At 37.1% G+C, this 27,940-nt stretch overlaps 1 protein-coding gene across 3 annotated transcripts in view; it reads left to right on the plus strand.

Annotated features, from left to right (window-relative positions):
• CPNE8 (copine 8) overlaps window positions 1-27,076 on the plus strand; it is a 107,239-nt gene extending 80,163 nt beyond the window's left edge. For 2 of the 3 annotated variants that reach the window (XM_065627366.1, XM_065627384.1), the window contains 7 exons: window positions 5,601-5,647; window positions 7,198-7,379; window positions 9,298-9,425; window positions 13,005-13,107; window positions 16,505-16,562; window positions 20,102-20,175; window positions 25,617-27,076. In XM_065627366.1, coding sequence (XP_065483438.1) covers window positions 5,601-5,647; window positions 7,198-7,379; window positions 9,298-9,425; window positions 13,005-13,107; window positions 16,505-16,562; window positions 20,102-20,175; window positions 25,617-25,805 — 781 coding nt within the window. In that variant the 3' untranslated portion in view covers window positions 25,806-27,076. Of the gene's footprint in view, window positions 1-5,600; window positions 5,648-7,197; window positions 7,380-9,297; window positions 9,426-13,004; window positions 13,108-16,504; window positions 16,563-20,101; window positions 20,176-25,616 lie in introns of those variants that run through there. The other variant, XM_065627374.1, reaches the window with a different exon arrangement.
• Window positions 27,077-27,940: the final 864 nt, after the last annotated feature.

The raw sequence follows: 27,940 nt of genomic DNA on the forward strand, positions 1-27,940 counted from the left end.
CTTTTGCATCTGAATGTTACATCAAGGGGTGCCATCTTAGTAGCTGACTTTTTCTTACATCTTGATACTTAATCACGTATCTTGCCACACTGGTCTTCCCATATTTAAAATAAGTACATTGTACTAAAAATTAATGTATGTTTCAAAATCAGACTTCTCCTGCCACTTAACAATTAATAACATATTCCTATCAAAATGCCTCATAATATGTGAATAAGCTCAGGAATGTAAGGGTATGGCCTTGAAGAGGAATGCACTTGAAATTATCCTGGTTTACAGGAATGACTGTCAAACACTTAGTTTATAGCCTCCTCTGATTTTGTCTGTAAGAGAGACCAGGAGCCAAAAAGCTGCGAGACTTAGCGGACTGAAAGGATATATCCATGCAGAGGTTTCTAGCCCGTCAGACTTAGTAGAAAAGGGAGTGATCTAACAAGTTACTCTAGGCATTTGTAAATCAATAAAATCAGAAGCTGAATCCTTTTGCAACACCAAAATATTGATATCTCTTCTGTCCCAAATGAGTGGAAGATAAGAGGAAATGTTTTCTTCCCATCATATTTAAAGTCTTACCTTCATCCAGGTTTTGGAAATGAACACCCACATATTGTTTGGATTCTAAGGGCTTTGGGCATGCATTTTTAACTGAATTGTATTGAGTCATTGATGGTCATAATGGAAATTTAGAACTCCTTTCATGACGGCTATTTTCATCCAACCAATGCACCATATAATGCGATGGCATGCATATTTGATGTTCAGAGCAGACCTGGTGTGCGAGACAGTTTTGAAGCAAGGGCTGCCAGAGCTACGTATTTTGGAGGCTTTACCAGATGTTTTTTGTATCCTTGGAGAATAATGAGTAATAAGACTATATAAGAGGAAGATCTTATAGAGCTTTTATCAGAAAAATCTTTGTTATGTTGATTCTCCATTTGGCCAAACAAGCATCTGCAAAGGGGAAATTATAAACTAACTGTCACTGGGGACTTAAATGCCATGGAGAGGATACAGCCTCTTGGTAGTGTTAGTTATTCCATTAGCTCTGTTGTAGAGCTGTGCACAGTAAGTGGTCCTCAAACCTTCAGCAGCTCCCCCCTGCTAACAGACCAGCTGGTTGTCACTCTGAAGCCACAGGAGAAAATTCATGTTTCCTTCTAATGTACTATTTAAAAAGCCATAATAATTACAAACGTTATCAAGCCTAGTAGGAAGCTACACACAGGCTTAGTTTGTTCCCTTATGTATATCAGTGCTGATACAGCTCTTAATAAAAGACGATAGATCTCACCTTGCTCTCCCAAAGAAACAAACAAAATTGCTGCTCTGTGGTTGCGAGGTGATTACTGTTCCTTTTTCAGATACTTTCTTCATTTCTCATGGTAGTACAGGGTAAAATCACCTGTCCAGGTATCAAATAGATCATGTCATTCTATACCAACTAAATTCTGGCAGAGCAGTAGTGATCTGTTCAGCTCTGAATCCATAAGGCACATTGCTGTGCTTGGATGCTCTGCGTGATTTCTCCCTCGGGACAGGACATTCAGCAGCTCCGCCTGCCTAGCCACGTGTCAGTGTTTTAGTGGTTTTCGTGCAAACCCTCATGACCTCGCAACATCACTGATCTAGCGAGTGTTACGAGCTTTTAATGTAGCTCCTTGGAGAACTGTGCAGTTGGAAAAGCAGGAACAGAGCCTTAGCCAAAGAATTTCCATATTAAACACAACAGGTTTTGTTGTCTTCATGTGTTTTAAAATTTGCATCATTTAATCAGTCACCTAAATTTATCTTGAAGACTTCAATTTTATATGCTTTTTAACATTTTGAGTGTCCTTATTCTGAATTAATGATTTTTCAACTAATGTCTCTTTACATAAAATATAATAATCAATAATCTCATTTTTAAAAGTTAGTGTTGATGAAAGTTAATATGTTAATAACAGTGACCTAATAATGTGTACTTGTTACAACCTAAGAATTAGTCTGTTAAAAAGAAATAAAACGTGTAGTAGAAATTAAGAAAAAGGACAGTGGACTTTGGGATATATTAATTACATTTAATTTGGTTCCAGAATAACGTGTTACCAAGAAAACACTTCTTAAAATATCATCCAGATTAATTTTCCAGTCATCCCATTTGGCTTCCAAAGTAGTGATATCTGATGTTTTCATGACACACAGCTTCTAAATTAGCCTTCTTGGATTAATGTTTTAGTTCACTCCTGATGAAACAGTAGAGAAATTAATACCTTTTGTAATAATCTTTCACACAAAATACACTTGTTCAAAATATTAAAACCATTTTTGAAATAGTTTTTCCAGTGATACTAACTTGAAGTTGAGTTGTTTATTTGAGCTTAAAAGGCCAGGTTTTGTGTTCAAAGATTTAATTACATTTTGATAATTTTGGCTGCAAGGTTTGACCTTTATTTTGTACCTTTTTGCAATTCGTTATTCCTTTCCTCAGAGGACACTGGTGCCCTCTGTAACTTTGGCTTCTATGTCTCTTTTCTGTAAGATGATATTCAGAGGGATGTTTCTGATAATAGAATCATAGAATCGTTTAGTTTGGAAAAGACCTTTAAGATTTAAGACTGAGTCCAGCTGTTAGCCTAACACTGCCAAGTCAACCACTATACCCTGTTCCAAAGTACCACACCTACCTGTCTTTTAAACCCCTCAGGGATGGCAACTCCACCACTTCCCTGGGCAGCCTGTTCCAATACCTGACAGCCCTTCTGGTGTAGAAATTCTTCCTAATATCCAAACTAAACCTCCCCGGCACAATTTGAGGCTGTTTCTTCTTGTGTTATTGCTTGTTACTTGGGAAAAGAGACCAACACCCTCCATGCTACAACCTCCTTTCAGGTAGTTGTAGAGAGCAATAATGTCTGCCCTCAGCCTTATTTTCTCCATACATAAATTACATGATAGATCAAACAAAATGATCATTGAAAACAGGGCAATGGCAGCGCAGGTGTGCTGTAACAGGGTTTGTTGTAGCTTTCCTGGTCTTCTGTAAGACATAAATGATGTTCTCTGGGGTCATAAGTCCATAATAAAAAGTGGCAGATGCATTAAGAGTGGGATTAAGTTTCCTGAACTGTGTAGGCATCTAATGCCATCTTAGACTACCAAAAATGTCCATGGTGTAGTAAGTACCTTGGGGGTTATAAAATGACATTAGGAACCTATATTTAGGAAACTGAATTTGAATCTATGTACAGTCATCTATTAATGGTTGAAATAATGTAATTGGTTTAAGTTCTTGCATGACAGTGTCTTGGGAATGTACCTACAGATGGAAACAAATTACAGAGATGTAGACATCAAAATCAGTCTTATTTTATGGCATGATTTTTATAGTTGTCAAGTTGGCAGATATTGTAACATACAAAAGTCATAATCCAGATTATTTTGGATTGTAAATGGGAGAGGGTGTTTTTTAGTTTACCATATAAGTTTCTGTTATCTGGAGCAGTGTACTTTTAGTACAGATACACACCACTTTGAGGAATACTTCAGAAACTGATGCTATCCGTCATTACCTGTAGCCACATGAAAATTGACTTTGTTGGTTTTGCCATTAGATGTGGTTTTAATATTTTTATTTTACTTTTGTTAGCTGTTTTGCTTTTTAATCTTCTTTTATTGTGCTTTCTCTTGTTTCTGTCTTGAATTCACTATCTATGAAACTCTGTTTCTTACCAGTTGGATCAGAACAGCTGATCCAGAAAATTAGTTTACAAATAAGTTTTGCTGTGCTTATGCAGAGGAAAAAGCTGTTTGAGGGGTTTCTTTTTCCTCAGTGACACATTCTTCAGCACACTGAAGGATTTCTGTCCTTGATGTACCTGACATGTAATGCTCGGAGGAGTCTTGTTTTGCTCTTCAAGCATAGCACCACATCAAAGCCCTTAAAATTTATGTACAGGGGATTATAGCCCCAAAGCAGTTTTGCTTAGCAGTGCCAGTAAGGACTCAAAGCATAAATCTGAAAACTGTATTGTATTAGGCTTCTTTGTTGTTGTTTTTCCTAACCTGTTCTTATCTGAGGAAGAAGGCAACTTTTCTGCACACTGTAGTGTAGAAAACTAGTTGACGTGTACGTCTTGGGATCTTTATTCTTACAACTAACTGACAGTGCAGAAGGACATTGTGATTAAGAAGCCGCAGAGGCCGACATTTGGGTACAGATCAAACAAAATCTGACTCGTCATGCCATTAAAACATTTTTGGTGAAACCGCATAAAGCAGAATGCAGAAGTATTGGCAGAAAACGTCTCTCGTAAATCTTAGGTCTCTGAACTTTTCAGAGATTGCAGCAGCTTTCACTGGTTTTTTTGTTCAAGTCCATATAGATGCCACAGTGTTTTTAGACATACTTGGGGCTGACCATGTTCCAAGGAACTGCATGACTTCTTGATACTGTGGGCATTGATAGGCTTTTATAATACCACTTTTTGGAGTCAGAGTCAGCCTGTAACCTAGCTTATTTTGTGTTGGCCTTGATCAGTATGATAAAATGATTCCATGTGATTTTTTTTCTTATACACAGCTTTTTATGAAATAAATAGTATTTTCTCTGGCCACATCAGGTTATTTGAGCAGACGACCATTACTGCAAGGCCAAGTATGAAATTGTTGATGTTTAATCGAAATGTGCATGAGTTAAATCTGTTCAGTAACTTTCAAAGAGCTTTGCTAATTCAGTCATTAAGTTCATAGGTGCACATGCTGTGAGAGGCAGAAATTTGAAGAAAGGTGTAAAAGACTCAATCTGAGCAAAATGTCAATTTCATATTCATACAAACTCTTTTTTCTGATAGAGTCCTACTAGCTAAGAGATTATCTCCAGAACGACAGTATTCTGTCCTGAAGAAAGCTGTGGAACAGAACTACATTTGATTGGATTGTCGCTCTGTAAAAGTCTATTAATGATTAATTTTTCTGACAATAACTCTGTGCTAACAATTGATCCATGCATGAGAATGGATTTATATAGCTACTGCTCCAAATACAGATCTTTATGTTGCTGCTTCCAGATTTTACTTTTGTCTTCCAAGAATTACCTTGATATGCTCACTCAAAGTACTGATTATGTTCACAGGAATGAAATCCACTGCGCAAAACTATGATATCCTGTAGAAAGATTTTATGCACAGCATGATTTCAAATATGTTCTGAATGAAGATACAGTTTTAGTGTTAAGAAAAGGAGCAGATTATTAAAACCTGACTTCCCTTGCCAAAGTCTTCCATGACTAGGGCTAAAATATGTACAAAGAAAAATCATTATTACTGATGAAAATGAATTAGTAATGGTTATAGATCTTAATAACCTTATTAACAATTAGGATTTTTCATAAACAATTAAAAAAAAAGGAAGGATGGAGTAAAGTAACTGTTTTCAGTGTGTTAATAAAATAGCGTTATGTAGCTCTTGGCTGGAACCTTAAAAAAGAGAATTTTCAGTGTTTATTTCCTGTATTAGAAAGTCATTGTCCTACAGTTTGTCCACAAACAACGTTATCATCTCTTGTTTATTTTTCCACATAACAGTAAAACTATTAATAAAATTTATATTTGCTTTTTCTGCAGAACCCAAATCAATTTCACAGTAGCTATTGATTTCACAGCCTCAAATGGTAAGAAAAAAAAAATAAAAGTCTTGTGTATGTATGCACTTTGTTCAGTTTTAAGTGTGCGTATCTGTGTGTCTATATCAGTATTTTGCTTAACTTCATTGTGTTATTGATTATCTGTACGCCTGGCACCACCTGGAATCAGGTTTCTGTTTTGCTGAGCAACAGACTAGAGGCCAGTTCCTACCCAGAAAAGCAGGGCAAACAGAACACATAAAAATTGAAAAAGCTAAATATAAAATTTAACAGATAGGAGCAGTTTGCAAATGTTTGTGTACTTTTTTTGTTGCTTTTTTTTTTATTGCTGGGAGAAAACTGGCTAACTTAGAAGACCTCATTGAGAGGGGCAAAAGAAAGGAGTTTAAGGTGGAGGGAGGCTGCAGTGAGATGAAGCAAAGTTGTGATCCTCCTCCAAAGCTGCTTTCAGAATGTCATAATGCTTTTGTATATTCTGTCTTCAAAGTGTATACCATATTATAAAATGATGCAAATTTACACTTCATGAAGTTCAACAAGGCCAGGTTGAATATCCTGCACATGGCTTGGGGCAATCCCAAGCCAGAGAGGGATTTCGTAGCCATACAGGCTGGGCAGAGAATGGATTCAGAGCAGTCCTGAGGGGAGGGACTTGGGCGTGTTGGTCGCTGAGAAGCTCAACATGACCAGGCAATGTGCACTTGCAGCCCGGGAAGCCAACTGCGTCCTGGGCTGCGCCTAAAGAAGTGTGGCCGGCAGGTCGAGAGAGGTGATTCTGCCCCTCTGCTCTGGCCTGGTGAGACCCACCGGGAGTACTGTGTCCAGCTCTGGGACCTCCAACATGGAGAAACATGGAGCTGTTGGAACGAGTCCAGAGGAGGGACATGAAGATGATCAGAGGGATGGAACAGCTCTCCTATGAAGACAGGCTGAGAGAGTTGGGGCTGTTCAGCCTGGAGTAGAGAAGGCTCCAGGGAGGCCTTGTAGCAGCCTTTCAGTACCTAAAGGGGGCCTAGGAGAAAGCTGTAGAGGGACTTTTTAGTAGGGCCTGTAATGATAGGACAAGGAGTAATGGCCTTAAGCTGAAAGAGGGCAGATTTAGGTTAGACATAAGGAAGAAATTCTTCCCCATGAGGTGGTGAGGCACTGGAACAGGCTGCCCAGAGAAGCTGTGGATGCCCCATCCCTGGCAGTGTTCAGGGCCAGGCTGGACGGGGCTGTGAGCAACCTGGTCTAGTGGAATGTGACCCTGGTCATTGCAGGGGGGTTGGAACTGGATGATCTTTAAAGGTCCCTTCCAACCCAAACCATTCTATGATTCTAAGTCTAATCACAGTTTCTTGTTGCCTGTTCAATGCTGAAAAGGTTTACAGCTACTGCTGTTAACCTATAAAAATGTATTCAGAACACCCCATTTTTACCTGATACAACCACAGTTATTTATATAGGAAATAAGTTCATTTTCTTTTAATGATCTTTTCCTTACAATTTCTACTTTCTTAGATTTCTATAATTTTTAAGAGAGAAAATTCTGAAGTGTTTCCATTTTACAGTAAATCTGATCCTTGCTTCAACAGGTAACCCTTCACAGCCAACTTCATTGCACTACATGAATCCCTATCAGCTGAACGCTTATGGCATGGCACTGAAAGCAGTAGGTGAAATAATTCAGGACTATGATAGTGATAAAATGTTCCCAGCTCTAGGTTTTGGAGCTAGACTCCCTCCAGATGGAAGAGTATCACATGAATTTGCACTGGTAAGTAAATAAATATTTATAAATGGTTTTAATTTCTTTACTACAACATTTTTGGAGTTCAGGTTCAGTCGTAAGTGATTACCGGACAAGTAGAGAACAGAGAATGTGCTAATTCTTCTGTCTAAAAGACTATTTCAAAATTTTTCATCATAGTGATGTTACTGATGGAAATCCAGAATGACGAAGTCCCTGTAGGCCAAAAATAGTAATAAAGTAATTATCTTTAAGCTCATCCATGGCAGCATGAGAAGCAGATGCTTGAAAGACTTTAGATTGAAGCTGTTCTATCTTAAGAAGCAAGTGAATCATGATCCAAGATAGTCTTTCATTATTCATGTTATTGTTCTCTCTCATTTTCTGGGACCTCTTTGTCTTTACCAGGCTACTAATTCAGAGACATAGAGATAACTAAGTGGACTATAAGACTGGGGTGACCAGAACAAATCTGAGGCAGGTCCATGTGCCAGTTAAATTACAAACCTAAAATGTAACAGGATTTGCAGAAAGCCTGATGTGTTGTAACTGATGCTTGTGATTGGTGTAGATGTTTATCTACTTGCTTATTTTGAGGTTTTTGTTCTTCTGTAAGATAAAGTTGTCAGAATTACAGCAAGTGTAGTTATATCAGGTAAGTTTAAATTAGATAGCAACAAAGACATAGCAGAAGACTGGTGATTGCAGATGTGTATTTTTTCTGTCGGCCTGTGCTAGAAAACAATAACATATGTCTTATCTCAAGGAAAGGTTTTCCACATGGATAGTAATTTAAAACAGGTGCAATTGCAGATACTAATTTGAATCACAGACTTGCTTTGGACTTCCATATAGCAAGTTCAGATATATTGGTACATATAATCTTTAGGCTATTAAAACAGCAGACTTATTCTTGGCTGTTTCCAGTTTTGAAAGTGGTTTCTCAAATTAATCCAGTTAATTCATGAGGCATTATGGTGCTAATTTAGAGGAAAAAACAGTCTTATTTTCCTTCCTCCGTGTAGGTGTCTCCCATTTAATGCTAAGCAGTGTTTTCAACACTCTTTTAACATTCTAGATCAATTCCATTAAAAATCTCCTTTGCTTTTCCAGATTCGCAGGAAGGTATACTCTACCTCAGAATGAGATACTGGTACATTAAGACAGTGAGGTGTTGGCACATAGAGTAAGGTTATTTGGAATGTTTTGAAGCCTTACATGGATCATTTGTTTGGCCTGACATTGGGTCATTAGTCTGGGATTTAGCTTATGTTTGTATTGTCATCTGTAAATAGGTATCCTTATTACAGAGTCATTATGGAGATAGGTAGTAAATGCCTACCCAAAGAATTTACTGTCCCAGCCATTTCAGTGGATTCCCAAAGAATAAGTTAGTTTCTTCATCTGTCTATACCAGCTCGAAAATCAGTTTTCCAATGTAGAACAGTGTACCAAAAGAATGAAGAGTTTATAGTTTACCTTATACTCACATAGTGCATGAACATCAGAATCTGGCTACCATTTCTTTTTTTCATGTTTTTAAAATAAGAAGTAATTGAGCCAGAACTGTGCTCTTAAACATGATTCCAGTTTTACATCTGCCCTGTAACTCATACCTTAACTCCACACAGGGAAATGCCTGTTACTATTGCATGTAAGACTGTTTAATTCTAGTTAAGATGGTATTTATGTCTAGGAACCAGTTCCAGTGATTCAGGCTGCACATACAATAGCATGAGACTGCTAGAGCCTCCTTCCCTAGGCAGTTAACGCTCACAACCAGCCATGGCACTTACATTAGTCGCTTGTAGTAAACTCTCTGAATAGATTCTAGAATGCTTAAGTCTTTGCCATTTAAAAATGTACACTGGGTAGTGTTCACTAACCTACATAATTTTTGCTTCATAATTACATTTAGTGATTCATCTTCTTTTATTTTCATTAGAATGGAAACCCTCAAAATCCATACTGCCATGGAATTGATGGTGTAATGGAGGCATATTACAGGAGTCTAAAATCTGTACAGCTTTATGGACCAACAAACTTTGCCCCTGTAATTAATCATGTAGCCAGGTAAGCATCACAACAGGTCCTTCACAGAAACGTCTTATTGTCAGTACAACTATCACATACAAAAGCCTAACAGTTGCGTGATGCTAAACATTGAAAAAGGTATTTACGGTTGTTTTGTTTATTCAGTTTAACATGATTAACCTGTAGCTTTGAGTAGGTTTGAAGACCGTGTGATAGTATTATGCAGAATTTCATCACTGATTAAAAAGAAATACAAGTGATCTAGTTGATTCACCCTCTGTTAAAATCTCAGAAGAAATAAAATTTTTGAGAGATCACTCTGCCATGCTCCTTTTTTGTCCTTTGGAGCATAGAGTTTTTGCTTCACAAAAAAGACATAAATCTATTTTTAAAAATTACTTTTTTAAATGCATATGTCATTCTTCTAATCTCAAAATGTTCAAAATGTAACCAAAATTCTCCAGGGGTCTTTGTCGCAACAGTTCCCAGCTGGTCGTGGTGCTGTTATGGCAGTAGTCCAGCAGCCACCACTGGGGACCCACAGTGCTGTGCTATGCAACAACTCGTCTAACTTCTCGAAGTAAAACCTTCTTGTGTTTGTAGAAGTTTCTTAAGGAGGATAATGTTGCCTTATTGTGGCAGACAAGATCATCACTTAGAGTATCCCTCTGTGTGTTGGTATAGGAAAAGTGATATGGCTCAGCTAATTTAGCCAAGTAACTACCTGAACAGATTTTATTTTATTTATAGATACAGAGAAAGAACTAGTGTTTATAAAATAAAGCACTAGGGATGCATAAATCATGGTACTATTAATGTTTTATTTATGAGCTTGCAAAGTATGTAATTGTAGCAAAAAATATTTATTTACTGTCTGTTCTTGCTCTTGGTAGTTCTGTAGCTCAAAGAAAAATAATTTGCAAGTTCTATAGTGCAAAGAATTTTCTGTGCACCCCAGCATGGCTTGGGTTGGTTTCAGTTATTTATCATTGGGATTAGTTGTTCCATCTTTGAATCATACCATGCAAATTATGTACATGTATATTCCACTGCTTCTGTTTAGCAACTAGCTGTTTCCTTTTTATCTTCTCTTTGACAGGGTCTCTCCAGTAGCAGTTTTCCGACTGTGAGGAAATATGCCAATCCTTATGAGAGCTGAATTCCATGTATGGAATTCCAGGCATTTGTTGTCTGTATTAGCCATGTTAACTGGAAATCTAACCCATTGGTTTTTCTGGCTCTTTCTTCTTCTCTAGAACTATCATATCAGCTGAGCCGGCTGGTTCAGAATTTTGCAGTTAACCTCAAGCCTCCTGTGCATTGCAAAAATTGCAATTCATCATCTAGTACCATCATAGCACTGGCATAAATTGAGTTCCTTTTCTCACCAGTTGTTTTTCAGGAATATTTGTCAACTTCTGCAGAATTACAGAAGCCTGCCACCTGCATTTGTAGTTCTTCCACTGAATTTTTGTCTAAATATCAAGTGGTTGTAAACTTTGGAAACTCCTTCTGGTAGTAAATCACACTGTATCATAGTGGAAAAGTTAAGTATCTTCCTGAGGATTTCTGCTGCATGATCATCTTTAATATAGTCCATGTTCCAGCCCAGTTCTCAGTAACATAATTTTCTTTCAACATTCGGTTTCTTCACTCTTCTAGTGACTTTAATATACATGGTAGTAGAAATTATGATCTAGCTGCAGTTACTCTTTGAACCTACTTTCAGTCTCAAAGAAACTTCTTCCCACATCCCTCCTACTTCAAATATGCCTCTGATGAAATCTCTGGAAACTGTGTCAGATATTACTATCCCATTGTGATCTCAGAACTCTTCAGAAGCTCTTTAAGCAGATAATGAGTTTATTATCCTTCCCCTGACTAGGGAGTTATCTACACCAGCTTCTACCTAGTGTCGTTTGTTATCTCCCCTCCTCATAGAAAATCTTTCTTACAGAAGACTTCAGAATGTGTTATTCTGTAAAATAACCAAATTTCTATGCCATTTCTTCAGTGTAGGCATGTAGTATTAAGTGCTCAGAAAGAATAATGAATTTTTGTTTTACTCTCTCATCTTATTATCCCTTGTCACTGCAGTCATCAATGAAAAGATCACAAACATTGTGGAAAAATGAGATTAAAAAAGTCTCTGCATGGTGGAGAAAATGTATTCCACAGTAGGTCTTATTAATCTACATATTTAACTACCAGTTCCTACTGCCAGCATGTAAATAGATGTTCAACAGGTTCATTGTCCATGTGGCTTTTCTACCTGTCTTTATCTTGGGGACGGAGAGAGAGGAGAATAGCGGCTTTATGTGAGTTGTAGATTCCATTTCACACACATTCCTCCAAACTTTCCAAATGTTGTGGTCACAGCATCTTATATATTGGCTGTACTCACTTGCAAATGCACTGTATAACATCAGAGTTAGAATTTACTAAGCACGTGCAATCACCATGAGCATCATTAGAACAGATCCTGTTTGGTGACACAGACCTTTCATGTTCAGTGCCCAATAAGATAGTGGCAAGTCATATTCTGTACTGGGGCATTCCACAGTATTCATATGGAGACTAATATTTTTTTTGGCCTGCTCTCCATACTGCTTATCACCAGTTTTATCACAAGGTTCTACTATTTGACTCCTTGACAGCACCAAGAGCCTTCAGGAAAAGTCGTAAGTATATTGGCTGCTGTCAAGTGAAGCAGCAAGTGGAGAGGCCTGTTACACGCAAAAACAAAAAAAAAAGTTCTTCACTGACTATGTAGGACACTTTGACCCTTGGGAGTTGAAGATAAATGAACTGAAGTCTTCATTTCTGGTATGCAGGCCACAGAGTTCAGTGTGGCTGCTACCAACTCGCTATCTTTCAGGACTTTACAAATCTTCAAAAGCTGCTCATTTTCAAAGAGCAGTTGCTTCTTGGGTCCTTCAGCTGAGGCAGGACTGGAATGGCACTGGATATTTTTTGTCTTGTATTTGTGTACTGAACAGGGAGAAGTTTGAATCTTGAAATCACATGTGTGGGTGGTACAAAGAGATGAATATCTAAGCCAAGGCTGCAGGGTGCGTGTTCAGCCATTTTACAAATGTGCACATAAATGGGAACTGTAAGTCTGCTGGTGTGGTCAGCAGTAAGTAACCTGGTTTTGTAAGACAAGAAGAAAATTAATGAAATATTTAGGTAATGTGCTGATTCCTCATAGGTTGTATTTGTGCTATAAAACCTATATGCATATTCCCTTCATACCAAGGTATGTTCCTTAGAGGTAATAACTGTTAAATAACTTAGACTTTCTAACAACTCATGATTTTTTAAAGCACATTTTGTCCATGCTCCTCTTCAGAGTGATACAGTTCCCATTTTCACTGATTCAACACATGCAGATTATCACTATCAATATCGTATTAGTTAATGTTTTTCTGATGTTCTCATTCAAGAGTAGTCCATCTTAATTATGAATGTCTTTACTTTTGAAATCCACTGCATCTTATTTCTGTATTTTTATTAGTCCTTAGTAGTGAAAATTTTAGAATAAAGCTTCTTTTCATATTTGTTCCTTTGTATAAAGGGGTTTTTTTACTATTATAATGTTATTTTTTCTTCCCTTAGATATGCCGCTTCAGTAAAAGATGGCTCCCAGTATTTTGTTCTTCTCATTATTACAGATGGAGTTATTTCTGATATGGCTCAGACAAAAGAATCCATAGTAAATGTAAGTTTTGCTGAAAGTGTTGAAATGCAAAAGAATTACATCTCTAGGAATTAATATTTGGGGCAATAAAATAAAACAGTTAATATTTAAGGCACTAAATTTGTTCCATAAATTAACTTTTTTTTTTCCAAACAGCAGAAGTTTATTATGCATAAAAACAAAAAGAAACCAAAATTTGAATCTCAGCTTAATTAGCTAGTGTTCTGTGGGAAATGATACTTCTCCTCTCTGACACCATGTGTTCATATGGTTTTCCTCATCTGATTCTTGCCTCCTCGTTCCTCATGCACATTCCACCATGCAATTTTCCATAGTGAACTGTTCTTTCTAGTAACTGCAGACAGCTTTGATGCACACACCTCCCCACCACCACCACTTTTTAGAAACTGCTCCAAACTTTCTGATCCCAAATGGCAAGCATACCAGTCATCTGATTTCCTTCTAAATGGTCCCCTGGAATTTTAAAAATTCTTAGTCGTTTCTCAGTTTCTACATTATTTTCAGTATTTTTCTCTTCAAATCAGCTATGCTTATAATTAATATACAGTATTACGAACAAGTTTCACTTTTGCACCTAGGAGATGTCAGGTGAAAGTGCACAGAAACAGCTAGCTACCAGACAGGATTTGAAAAGATCTATACTAATAGTTTAGAACATACCACAGTGGATCTAGTTACTAGTGAAGTGGTGGCTGAGAAGCCTACATTAAAATAATTAAGCATCACGTCAAAATGAGTAGCGTAGAATTAGGCAGCCTGTTTTTTGAGGCCCGCTGTCACTACCTCCGGTAGACACTCAATACCGTTCTGGTTTGTAGGGTGCACATGCAAATATTACTGAAATGTTCTTGCATCTCTTTCCCCGGAGAGCAAGATGCCCTCAAGTTCTAGCCAGCAGAACAAGGACAGAGTCCTGTGTTAATAAGGACTCTGACATCCCACCTGTAAGTTTTCATACCCAGAGCTACAACTGTGTTTGAAGGCACCACTTTGCTTCCTCTCCTCTTCCAGTATTAAAATAGGATAAACCACTTTTAAAGCAGATAAACAAGCTTTTAGCTTGAAGGTTCATCCTCTAGTTCAGCTTAGAAGTTTGGTGACAAAAAGGCTCCATGGATCAAAAAAAGCAGCTCTTGATTTAACTTGTCCCTCAATTTAAAGTCCATATGAGACCAACAAGTCCAGTTGCCTGATATTTTGTAAGATTAAGTAAATAATTTGCCACTAAGACAGAGAAAAACCTTGTTTCCAGTAATAGTTAATTTCCAGGAATAATAGCTGTTAGCCTACGACTGTCTGGAAATAACAGCAGATGTGCTGTTAGCTTGGAATGAGTGGACGTTTGGGAATATTTGCTATCTTTAAGAAGATGCATTTGGTTTTCTGTATACTCTTTGAACTGTGAGCATAGCGTACCATGACAGAACTAATTAAATGCTATTCAATAGCAGGTTTTTTCTGTTTTAATAATATCCAAAATAATAAAAAGGGCAGTGATGTTCAATGCAACTTGATATGTATAAAACTCAGGAAGAGTATATTTCATTTTTTTAGCACTAATTGTGCTTTTAGGCATCTTTCTCATTACAGCATATATGTCAGACACGTTCTGTTTTACCAAACTGTTTAAAGGTTACACTGTCATTCAGTAAATGCCAGCACTTAAGTTTATATGCAAAAGTTTAACTCTGTCTTTATCATGTCCTTGCCACTTACTGTTTCATATACATTGTGTCACATAATACTTTGTCTGTCTGAGTAGGAATTTCTTTAAAGGATGTTTTCTTTACAGTCAAGTGGTAAGATTCTAGAAAACATCTGAAAAACAGAAGGGGTTATGTTCTAAGAAATGCCTTCATGTCTGGAAAATAATCCATACTCACTAATATTGACTTAGGCAGTACACTCTAATTCAGATACAATTACACTGTATTTGTGGACCTTAATCACAGAATCACAGACTGGCTGATGTTGGAAGGGACCTCTGGATGTCATCCTGTCCAGCCCTCTGCTCGAGCAGGGCCACCTAGAGCTGTTTGCCCAGGGCTTTAAACTATTATCTTCAGTAGCACGTTAGTTTCTGACTAACAAGGGATTATTAGGGTTTTTTTGGGGTTCTTTTAGTCTGCTACAAAATTTTAGCTGGAAACCTGACTATGTAATAACACTCTGTGATGAATTTGCAGCCAGTATGTAGCACATAGTGTATAATGTATAGTGGTATAGAACATTAAATAGTGATTTATAGAATGGGATATTTTCATTGTTTTAAATAGCATGTTTACAGTAATTAACTGTAAAGCTACTTAAAGAAAGTTGGTTTTATATATAGTATTATGACAAACGAAGAATGGGAAATGCTGATGATATACCTAAAATGATAATATCTTCTAAATGAGGGAGAAAAACACGTTTTATATTCCAAAAGAAAAATATAACAGTATGTTCTAAAACCACTTGGCTTCAGAATTCAGTGAAGCAGAAAGTGTAGTTCTATGATTCTGGCTAGTGTATACTCCTGTTTAAAATTGCTGTAGAAATTTCACAGTTCAGCAGAATATCTCAATAAGGAACAGTTGTTAACCCTGACATTTGGTGATGGGTTTTTTTAGTTGTTACCCTCCTCAACAGAGGCAGTTTCGGATCATTTCTTTAAAGTAACAGATATCTGCTGCTACTATCACGGCAGGAGAATCCAGCATTTATAATGCTGTCTTCGTCATTTTAAAGGTTTTACAGAGAGTTTATTCAGGGAAAGCCAGATATCATCTTTGCCTTGTTTCATTGAATGAAAAAGATTACATAAAATTAAAAGTCTTACCGTAAGACAGTTCGATATCCGACTTACTTTGTGGCATGGATGACTGACTTCAATAAAATTTCATTCATGGAAGAAATATAAGATACATGTTACTCAGATAATTTATTCTCTTGAGAAGAACTGGCATAAGACCTGCGTAAAAAAATAATGTCACATAGTGCCAGGCAGCTATGTAACATCGAGAAACAGCAAAGTACATTTAAATACACATCAAACTGTTACTGGGTACATATTTGCAATTAATGTCAGTTTGCAGAAGCTTCCAAGAGAAATTTGTCATCTTAGTTGTCAGATTAGTATTAAATCCTAGCATAGTTTGTGTTTAATTACGATCCTATAGTATTCCAAGATTTTATAAAGAAAAAAATAAAATAATCATCTTCCTTTCTATCTTCATCCAAGATGTTTTGTACCTTTTAAGCAGACAGTTTACACAACTCAACTTTTCAGGTGGAAGAAAAAATTGTTCTTTAAAACATAACTTCTGCATTTTTTTTTATTCCAATTGTCCTCAGATCTCACATATTATTGGCATAGGTTATGTAATCCGTTAAACCTCTTTTTCTTCTTTTGAAGGCTTCAAAGCTTCCAATGTCAATAATTATAGTGGGGGTAGGACCAGCAGAGTTTGATGGTAAGTGTTCAATTTTTTTCCTATAATTTTTAATATTTGTTTACATTTTACTATTGTAATATGTGGCTTTTCAAACAAATATTGTTCTTTGTAAGAGCATCATATGGAACAAGCAATAAGGGCTGTTGACATTTCCAGCTGGATTGATTGATAACTGAGTATGATTTCAAGCTACCATGTGGAGCTGTGTAGCCCCTCAGGCTCTCTGCTCAAGTCACAGAACCATATGGGGGCTCTGCATTTACAGAGCTCCAGAAGATGAGTGGAAAAAAGCTCCCATGGTAAAGTAAGCATACTCAAGTAATGTTGAATTTCTTCAGCACGGATATTTAGTGGCCTTATTAAGTCTCAGCTGACTGGAAATATTGATCATCTGTTCTTACGGTGGTAAAAAATACTGCGAAAAATAAATACATTTGAGGAGGTGACCTGGGTTAAACTGCATTTCACAATATAATGGGAGTGAGCCTCACTGTATAGCAGCATTGAGAAAATATTACAGTAGGAAAGAAATTACCAGGCTTATTTACATATTCTGTCATGTGATGTTCCAGAACACCATTCTCTATTGCAATAAGTAAGCTGCTTCTGTTGTTTGGACTAATTTATTAAGTGCCATCATGTATATCACTTCACTATGAAGTGCAGACATTCCCTGTATATCTATTCTTCAAAGTCCTACATCCTTTCTTTTTAATTCTGATATTTCTGGTTAGACATTCTTTTGTATGTGAAATATACTTAGTACTACCGCAGATGTATAATGTAAATAGTCACTAATGACTTGAATGTTAATTCTTGTACAATATTCTAAGAGTAAGAAAACAAGAGGAAAAAATAACACAAGAATGATAGTTTATAGAAAGTTGACTTTCTTACACTTTTTGCCAAGTGATATATTAGTGATAATTTTAAGTATCTTATTCCTTGAGGAGACTGTCAAGGTGGATGCTTATACTTCAGACGGTTGTATGTCACAAGCAATGAAAAAGACAGTTTATCTTCATAAATGCATATGAGGGAAAGTTGCAAACTTCATTTTCCCCCCTAAGAATTCCAACTCCAGTCATATGTCACTTTTCTGTCACCCCTCCTTTGCCTTTTCTCTTTCTCCTTGTTTGCCCAGTCCTTGGGTTTGTCCAGGCTCCCCTTAACTTAGTCAGGACATGTAGATTCTGTCTTCTTTTTACTTCTGGAGGTTGCCTTTTCAGGGTTCTTGAGATGCCATCGCTGTTGCTTTTATTAAGGCAGGATTCTGTTTACAGTGCAGGATACAGTTTCCATCTCTGGACCCACACTCCATGACCATACTGCCTCGGTGAAATTCACTTGTGAGGTGTGTGCCAAATCTAGAGTCCCTCAGTGTCCAAGAGGGCAGAGAAATTACTTTTCCATCCACAGAAATTCCTTCTGGAAAAAAAACAGACTCCATGTCTGATATGGATGCTGAAGAAGTCTGTGTGTAGGAGGGTATATGTTCCAGGAACACTGTCTTACAATCCCAATGCCAGTCAAGCTTCAGTTCTGCTGTAGAGAGACTAAGCTATTCCTCTCCAGGTATCACTGCCCCCTGAATCTCCCAGCCGCTGGGGGCTACCAGAGGGTTTCTTAAAAGTCTGGAGCTCAGATAGTATGATGGTTTGACTGAAATTAAGTTCATTTCTCTTCATGCAGTTAGAATCTTTAGTAGCTAACACAGTCATTTGGTTTGGGTTTAGTATAAGAATAATGTGATAGCATAGTGTTAACGTTTTCTTTCAGTAGCTAGCTCTGTTTTGGAGTCGATATGGAACGAATGTAAGAACTCACTGATATTTGGGCTGTTGTCAAGGAAACCAAGGACTTCTTCAACCATCCAGCTACAGGTGAAAATTGATAGGAGAGGGGCACTGACGGGACAGCGTCTAAATTGACATCCAGGTTGATCAATGAAATATTCCCTACCATTAGTGTCATGCTCACTGTAAAGCTGGAGCCAGCTTGTCTGGCTGGTTAGTTTGGGTCTTCCAGGTCATTAGTTTGGTTATTTCTGTTCAGGAGTTCCGTTTCATTGGGTGTTGGGTGTTAGTTTTGCCATTCTGCCATTTTGCAGTTGGCCTTTGGGCCTTTTGCCTGTTTGCTCTCTCTCATTGGGATCAGCTGTTCGGGACCAGGCTGCTCTCCTCTCTGGGACTGGCTGATTTGGCATGACTGGAGTTTTGTGAGGGGTTGCACTATATATATATTTTTATATATATATATTAGTATATTATTATTATTTTGTTGACTTATTAAACTGTTTTTGTCTCAACCCAGGAGTTTCTCCCTTCCGTTTCAGTTCTCTCCACTATCTTACTTGGGGGATAAGGGGAGTGAGCAATTGGCTATCATGGTCTTAGTTGCTAACAGGGGTTAAACTGCAACAGATAGGATGGCACATACATTTGGCAGAGCTTTACACAAGGATGTGAGGATGGCTATAACAGGTCAGATCAGGGCTCTGTTTTTATCTGATGTGGCCATAGGTTGTTATCTAGAGAATGTTAAGAACAGAATAAGCAAATATGATACTTCCTTGAATACTGTTTTTAGATTTGAATTTCCTGAGCAGGATGTGCTTTATGTCTATTTTGGAAATTTTCAGTGGATATGTCCTTCAAATACTTGTTCAGTCTCCTGAATTGAACGCATGGACGTTTTTTACATCAGCAGCATCAACTGGCAATGTACCGTACAGACTTACTAATTTTTTCTTTGAACAAACATGCTCTTTTGTTTGGTTTGAACTTGGCTCCTGATAGCATCATTTATGCTTTCTAGTTGTTGCATTGGATGAACTAGGTTTTCAAATGTTGGTTTCAGTGAACTTGGCCCAATTTGTAAAACCCTGAGAAGCTCAGTGATGCAGGGCTTTGATTTTCATGGAGTATGCTCAAAGAAGGGTTGTAGGACTACAGATCCAACGGCTGAGCAATAATCTGTGATCCCAACTCCATCCATTTCAACACTGACCAAAGAGAAGGTATTCTGTTCTACCTAGAGTGGCTTCTGGGTATCTGGACAATTTTAGTTTTCCTGGATCCTGTTCAGAAAGATAAAATAATAAGTTGAATATTTTTTTTAAGAACTCCTCATTCCCGTGCATTAACATTCACTGCTTTTCCAGTATGAATGCGAGTTATTGTGTCTTTGTGCTGTATCCCATGATATCTTCTGTAAGAATAATTGCTAAAGATGAATTCTTCTCCACCTATGAAAGCAAAAATATAGCCTTAACAAAACAGATATACTTGCTGGTTTGAGAGCTGGAAGGATGAATACCTTATCATGGTCTCTTTTATTCTGAAGTTGACAATAAAGGCAGAAAGTATGAACTGCCAGTATGAAAAAGGGCAAAATAACTGCAAAGCATGGTGTCTTTTATGGCACAAATGATCTTAGAGTTACCTAAATAACAATTGTTGGCTTTGTGGCTCTGAAGTGTATCTCAGTAAGATTGTTTTTGTTGTGTAACTGAACTCATAGATTAATTGTTCTTGGTTTTTTTCTTCTTTTTTAAGCTATGGAAGAACTGGATGGTGATGTAGTGAGGATTTCTTCAAGAGGAAAGTTTGCAGAAAGAGACATTGTGCAGGTGGGAGAAAAAAATTTAATGGTTAGATTTTACTGATCCTCTTTGTTTGAATTCTTGTTTCTTTCTGTAGTCCTGCCTATGATTTTACCTTAGCATTGACATACTTTATCTTGAGGTGTTCATAACAAGCTCCGGAATTCTCTGTGGTATCTATTAGCCTTTATGTAACGCATAGCAGTGGATTTGCATTTATTAGGAAATGACCCCTAACTGGTAGCACACTGATATAAAGTCTTAGGCTTATACAGCCATGGGAGAAGAGTTGGGTGCCTCTGTACTGCAATCTCACTATGATATAATACTGTAAAGAAAAACTGCAACTTCTGTAGAAGTCGGCAATACCTAGATCTCTAACAAGTGCATCTGAGATGCCTACGGTGTCTTTTCTTGCCTCTGACTGCCAGTCCAGAAGAGCATGAGTGTCTCCCAGTTCTTATGTTGTGTCTGTCACACACGACCATGCAGATGTCTCGTGCTTTAATGAACATCACGTGATAGCTGGAACAGGTTCCCCAGAGAGGTGGTAGATGCCCCATCCCTGGAAACTTTCTAGGTCAAGTTGGACGGGGCTCTGAGCAACCTGATCTAGTTGAAGATGCTGCTGCTTATTGCAGGGTGGGGTTGAACTAGATGACCTTTAAAAGTCCTTTCCAACCCAAACTCTTCTATGATTCTGCGACTTGTGTTTACTTGTCCGAACCAAGCCCCAAGAGTGCTACTCTCATCTGCGTTCCACAGACGCCTCCGTTTCTCTGCCAAAGTCCTCCAGTTCTGTTCCTGCTCTGTACAGTCGTTCAGTCCTCCCCGTAGTTGTCATTCAAACCTAGGCAACCCTGGCAGGCTGCTATAGCAGTTTTGCGTGCACATGCACACCCAGTGTAATCCCCCTTCCCCTCAGAGCTGCAGATTTCTAGAACTCCACAGTTGTCCGAACAATGTGCTTCATCCATTCTCCAGGCACCCCATCGTGCTTCCTGATTACCTGCTCCCCTGGAGAAACTTCATTTCATTATTATTTTCTTGATCAAATAAAACTAACTAGCTATGCATTTTTTATTTTTATGGGATACTGAAGTGGAAAAAAACAAAGAGAAAGACATTGGCTCAGCACACTAGTCCCTGCTTGCTAAAGTATTAAAGTCGACATTTGAAAAGCAGCAAACTACTGAAAAATTGGATCAACCTGATGACTGCAGGAAGAATGATATCTGTCTGAAACTAATTCTTTTATGAAAGGTGTATTTTCCTGAAAGCCTCTGAACACATTTACGAAATATAATATTTCAGTTTAAAGGGACCTTCAATGATCATCTAGTCCAGTTGCCTGACCACTTCAGGGCAGACCAAAAGTTAAAATATATTATTAAGGGCATTGTCCAAATGCCTCTTAAACACTGACAGGCATCCTTAGATTCAAACCTTTCCTTAGATCTGCCATTTCTTCCTCTCCTTTTGTTCTTCCTACTTGTCAAAATTCATAGTCTTCACTTACTTCTCCTCTTGCTTATTTTATCTTCTTTCTCTCTAAGCCAGGTTGGATTTTTATATTATTGTCGATTAGTAGAATATATATGTTTTGAATAACTGAGCTATACGAATAGCTCATATTGCAGGTGATAATGTGTTAATAATAACTAAGGTCATGTTGCAGCTGATGAACTTTGGAATGTGTATATTTGTTTTCATTTATATATGCAGGAACTGTAACTTTTCTGGACCCCAAACGAGTATTTCTGCAAAGCCATGTGCCATGTCAGATCTTTTTAAAGCTGATTCAGATATCTCTGGCATGCATTGCACTTATATTTAAATGCATGTAAATGTACACAACGTAGTTATACATAATTTCTCCAAATGACAGCAGGTCCAAAAGCTGCTGGTTTTACATTCCAAAGGCATAAATGCATAGAGTTCTTCAATTGTTATAAACAAGATTTTGAAAATACTGTGCATCAGAAATATTCTAATTTCTGCTGAGAAATAAAAGTAGTATGCAATGAATACCCTTTTGTATTTCTTTAGAATTCATTGCACATCAGAAATGCAATAAAACATTTATTTACTATTAATATGTTTCAATCAGAATTTTGCCCCAAGCCATATTGAATTGCCCGAAGGTAGTATTATTTTGTGCTCTTTTTCTGTCGAAATACTAACAAATACATCATAGGCTAGCTAAATAAATAAAAAGGGATAATGTCAAAACCTTTACATTTGTATGACCTTTAGTTTGTATCTGGCAGGATTAAAACAACTTACTTCTATAAAATTAACTACTCAAATATAAGGAGTTTATCTTTTTTTGTGTATTAGGTTAGTTAAAATTAGCCAGTGAAATTAACTGTTAATTTTAGCAGTCAGTATTGTGAAATATTTAAATTAAACTAGTAGGGGAAAAAATTTCCTGCTAACAGTGAGTCACCATATCTATTATGTTTATTACTGACTGCAATTCAGGTAAAGACATGACATTCATTTTTCCCTCCTCACCAGTATATGTACGTATTGTAAGGACTCTGTATTATACGTGTACCAATTTTCCTCAGTTTATTTCATTTCTGCTCCTTTGTTATCCTTTTTCTATTTAAGAAGTTTTAGGAAAATACTTGCTTGTAGTAATCTACCTCTTGTTTCTGTTGAAAATTTTGTATATTAGCCTTTTAAATTAAACTCTCAGACTATAGAAGAAGCATTTTACACTCCATCGGTTTCCCTTTGGTTTTTCTTCCATCTTTGGTTCTGTTCCTCTGCTCCCTCTGCTTCTTCTACATGGCAGCTCTAGGCCCTGCTGGCATTGCCAGCTGTCCTTGCATATCTGTATGTATGCTTATCTGTCCATAGTTACGCCAGCTCCTCTGATATATATAAAAATATATATATATACTGTAAGGAGAAGGGAGGGCGAACTAATTCATTCCATCTATTAATATATTGTATAGTTGCCTTTCAACGATTAGGCTGCTGGAGGAGCATCCCTTTGCTGCGGAACTGTGGTCTGAGTTTTCATGTCCACAGACCAATGGGTAGGGTAAGGTGATCTCTTGGGATGGGACACATTTTGTTCTTCAACTCAGGTTCCATCTGCTTTTTACATACGACTGGCATTGCATTAGGAAATGAATAAGCACATGAGGGGGAAATGAACACCAAGCTTATCCCTTCCCAGCTGAATGTGTAAACCAGCAGACTACAGAGATGCTTGTTTTGGTTTGTTATTCTTCTAACTTCGTGCTTCTGGGGACAGTCAGGTGTATTCTTACAGAAGAGTTGATGGAATTTAAGAAGGAACAAGCACTTGAAACAGGGCAGTGCTGGGCTGGCTTCTGAACACTGCTAGAGCTTTTTTTGTGAGATGGAGGATTCAGTACTAGTAAATGTCACAGTATGTGCTTGTCTTTTGTACTGAAGAGTTACTGAATAAACACAGAAAGAGTAAGACAGCTAAATATGGAACGGCAGATACCTCGCACCCCGGCTTAATACCCTAAAATCAGGTTCCTTTTTGCCTGTTGTTCTCCTGCCCTTATACCTGATACATTCTTGGCCACCACCCAATGAAGAGGTAAAGAAAGGATGCTCCTATCTGGAATAAAGGCGGCTCTCACTGCGTAGTCTTGCTGGCTGCTCTTGCAGTCCTGTTGACCATGGCAGCCTGGGCGAGCTGGCTCTGCTGGAGCAGCAAGATTGGACCAAAGGGTCTCTAGAGATCACTTCTGGCCTCAACAACTCCGTGACTAAGTCATCATCTTCTGGCAAACTGCAGATCTCCTGCTTCCTGGGGAAGTGCCCCAAGCAGTAGCTGTTTACACTTAATTTGGTGACAGGTTTCAGTTTGATTCAATGTAGTTCAAATCCTTGGCTTGAAGCCTTTTTTTCTGGCAATTTGAGAGTTATACTTAACTCTTCAGGAGAGTTATGCAAAAAGTCATCTATTACTTGAATTCTAAATACGTTTTAGTAGGAGATCGATGCCTAGATAGGTTTCAGAAGTGTAGAGTGAGAAGTGCTTTCCAAAGTTGTCATAAAAATTATTTAATTAAGTTAAAGTTCTTTACTGCTGAGATGTTGTCTTTGTTTTGGGGGTCTTTTGTTTTGTTTGGTTTGGGTTTTTTGGGGGACTGGGGGAGTCCAAGTTTCTTTTTTTATTTGTTTAGTATATTTAGTAGATCTCTTGTTTATTTCTGTTTTTTTCTGGAAAACTCTCAGGATCTCAGAAATACAGTGTAGGCTAAACTCCCACTGTAATTCATTGTTCCCCTAAATCTTGAAAACTTCAGTGCTTTTTAGAAAAATGGAATTTAATCTGTAGCCTTTTTTGCTGTGCAACCAAGAAATCAAAATCTGTCTGGTTGGTTTAATGGGCAAAAAAGTCTTCAGATTTTAGAGTTCAGCCAAGAGATGAGAGATCTGTGAGTCTGACGTCTTAATCAGTTCTAGCTTTATCCTGGAGTACAACAGTTAACAAATCTTCCCTGTTTTGAGAGCGGGAACGGAAAGGCACCATTAGGCTTTGAATTCCAGCATAGCGTAGCGTAGCGTGTCAGTACCAGAAGCAGCTCTGGACACTGAATCCCAGTTTTGGAAAGTCACCCAGCTGTTGCCCTGAGATAGGCTCCAAAACCTGAGCAAGAAGCAGAATTTCAAATCAGCCTTCCCTTTGACATAACCCATGAGCTGGCTTAACCCACTACATCCCTGCATGCTGTCTGTTGTGAATAAAAATCAAGGAGCCTAGATTGTTGGGTTTTGTTTTTTTTTTTTTTCTATACCAGTAGCAGAAGCATCTCATTAATTATTACGAAATTTGAGCCAGAGCTGGGTAGCTAACTCTTTGTACGTGTTGCAGATCTGAGTATCACATTAAAAGTTCCTTTTTTAATCCAATCCTTTTTGCTTAGATTCTTCATTAGTTTGTTAGTACCATGTAAAAATTGTTCAGATGGTTCATAGTTCTACTAGGCGTAATGCAGAATGGTCAAGAATATAAAGTCATCCTTTCTGTTTTGTTCACTTCAGATGGCAAAAATTCTGTTCACAAATTGCCAGAGCAGAAGCAGTTTGGTAGGAGAGCCCCACGAGCAGGAAAAGTAAGCCAAGAATAGCTTTCTGAGACAGAATTACCTTCTTGTATGAAAAGGGGGTGAGAGATAAATCAAATATATTGATGAAACATCTAATCAGCAGTCCGAGCTAGCCATGGCGTATGAGAAGTTTACCCAAGAGAAAGCATGACACTGTTTCTATTAGAAGATGGATTTTTAATAATTGAGATATGTGTATATATAAAATACATAATATAACAGAAAAATATGTATATAAACTGTGTAAGGTAGTATATTCATGTACTCTAACTCCCTAGATAAAACTTTCTCATTTTTGTATTGTAAAATGTATTCTGTGTCTGCATAATGACCCGTGTGAACATCTCTTTTCTTTTGCAGTTTGTGCCATTCCGAGATTACATTGACAGAAGTGGAAACCACGTGTTAAGCATGGCGAGACTCGCTAAAGATGTGTTAGCTGAGATCCCAGAGCAGTTTCTGTCCTACATGAGAGTCAGAGGGATAAAGCCATCGCCTGCACCGCCACCCTACACCCCCCCCATTCACGTGCTGCAGACTCAGATATGACAGCACCAAAGTGCTGAGTGTTTGTCACAAGTCAGGAGTCCCTGGATGCAGAAGTAGCTTCTCGTAGCTTTTTGGAGCTATAGAAAAATTCTCTTCACGTACCAAAATTGTCCTATGGTTGCATGAGCAACTGGAAGGCTTTTAAGTGCTAGGAGAAAAATGTTGATGTTCTCTCTGAGTCCCTTTTTTTTTGACAAAAACTCCTAATTTTTGATGTATTTATTTGAGAGGAAAGCACAAGTCAGGATTTCAACTCAGAAGATATAGTCTTCTCTGAATACTGTGTGTATATAAATGTATAGGAATGCTATTACTCTCTATCAATGTTTACATGTTACTATTTTTAAATTTCAGTACTTTTATAACTATTCTTAAGAATAAAAGTTTGGAATATTGACTCACATGTCTTCTAGCTTGCAATAGTTTGTCACAAGATAACAAGAGAAGCAATATCTCTTTGAATGTTTGTCCAGACAAATACAAAGGAAAGCTAAGAAAAGGACAAATATATATGTGTTTTCTAATACTTGAGTTGCTTCAATCAGTGCTCAGTGATCCATTCATCTCACCATTTAGCTCCTAAAATGTGAATATCGTAATTGCATGAGACTTATGACTAACTCCAAACTTTGAGGGGGTGGTATGTGTATTTTTTCAGACATTCTCCAATTTCTAAGTTTATCTAAGTTTGCAGTTTTTTAAACTAGTTACTGAAGCAAATTAGAAGAATTACTTGCTATAAGTAATTAAAGAAAATTACCTCAAATAAGAACTATCAGAGTATTATAGTTGACTCACTGAGCTCATTAAACCTTATCATGCCTTCCTTAAAGCACTGTAAATTTTGCATCAAAAAAGTCTTTTGGAGTAATTACAGCAGATGTTTTGTAATGGACCATTTTAAACTTAATTTAAAATTTTAACTTTTTTTGTCTAGATTGCCCATTCAAAGGGATGCTGGCTCTTAATATTTGGGTTTAATATTGTCATTTAATCACAATTCCATTCACGGTGCATGAATGATAATGTTAATTAACTGGTTTAAAAATTGCACAACCATGTTGCTTTGTGCACATTTTGTGTACGGAACTACCCAAAAATTTTATTATATGCCTGTTCATATATAATTATAAAATGGTTTTGCATGTACAGTTTTTACAAAATACACGGGTTTGTGAGTTTGTGTTGGATACATTTTATTTAGAACTAATGGCCTTAAATTTCACAAAACTTCTGAAATGATTGTGAGTTGCCTTCAAATACTGTTAAAACTGAACATTTTAATTTTTTGTCATAGTTGTATCTGTCTTGTAATGTAACTTTTTTCTTCACATATAACCTGTTTACTACTTCTGTTTCTTACTACCGTATGTTGTAATGTACAGTATACAATTAAGGTGCGTTTTTTAAGCATGAGAAGTTTTTTGCCAGAAAGCATATCTTCAATATTAATGGTATATAACTATGTATATGCAGAATCTTCCATTTTTAAATATATTTATCATCCTTTATCTATCTCATGTGGGAAATTACTTTTTCCAGATAATTATTCTGTTAGTAAAAAAAAAAAAAGCTTTTTGTAAAAATGAATCTTGTTTTATTTTTGTTTCAAAACAGTTTTTACATAAATATGGACTTTAATTTTCTCACCAAAATATGTATTTCTTAGTGGATTGATTGATGTTGCATGAATCAAATTTGATACCTGGCAACTACAAATTTTGATGAAAGTGCATCATAAAGAATAAGTTCAAATCTACTGAATGGTGGTGGTGGTATCTTTCCATCTTCTGCATTCATTTTTCATACTCACAGTGTTGGCACTTTAGAAATAACTGAATTAATATTGTATTGTTTCATTTGATTAGATAAATCTTTATGCTGACATTTGTATTGGTTCCCAGTGGCCCATGTATTTAACAGGTTTTCCATCTAAGGCCAAAACTGCAAGCTTCTTTTATTCAGTTTAGAGTAAATTTATTAGCTCTCATTTAACCAGCACCTTTTATTAATCCAATGATCAGTCTCAAAATTAATTTAACAACTAGTTTAACAAGTGGAGGAGCTTTTAAAGATAGGTATTACTTAATCAAAATTATGTTTTCTGTCTGGCCTAAGTACCAGCCTATTCTATT

Source organism: Caloenas nicobarica, chromosome 1, assembly GCF_036013445.1.
Source record: "Caloenas nicobarica isolate bCalNic1 chromosome 1, bCalNic1.hap1, whole genome shotgun sequence".
Taxonomy (NCBI): domain Eukaryota; kingdom Metazoa; phylum Chordata; class Aves; order Columbiformes; family Columbidae; genus Caloenas; species Caloenas nicobarica.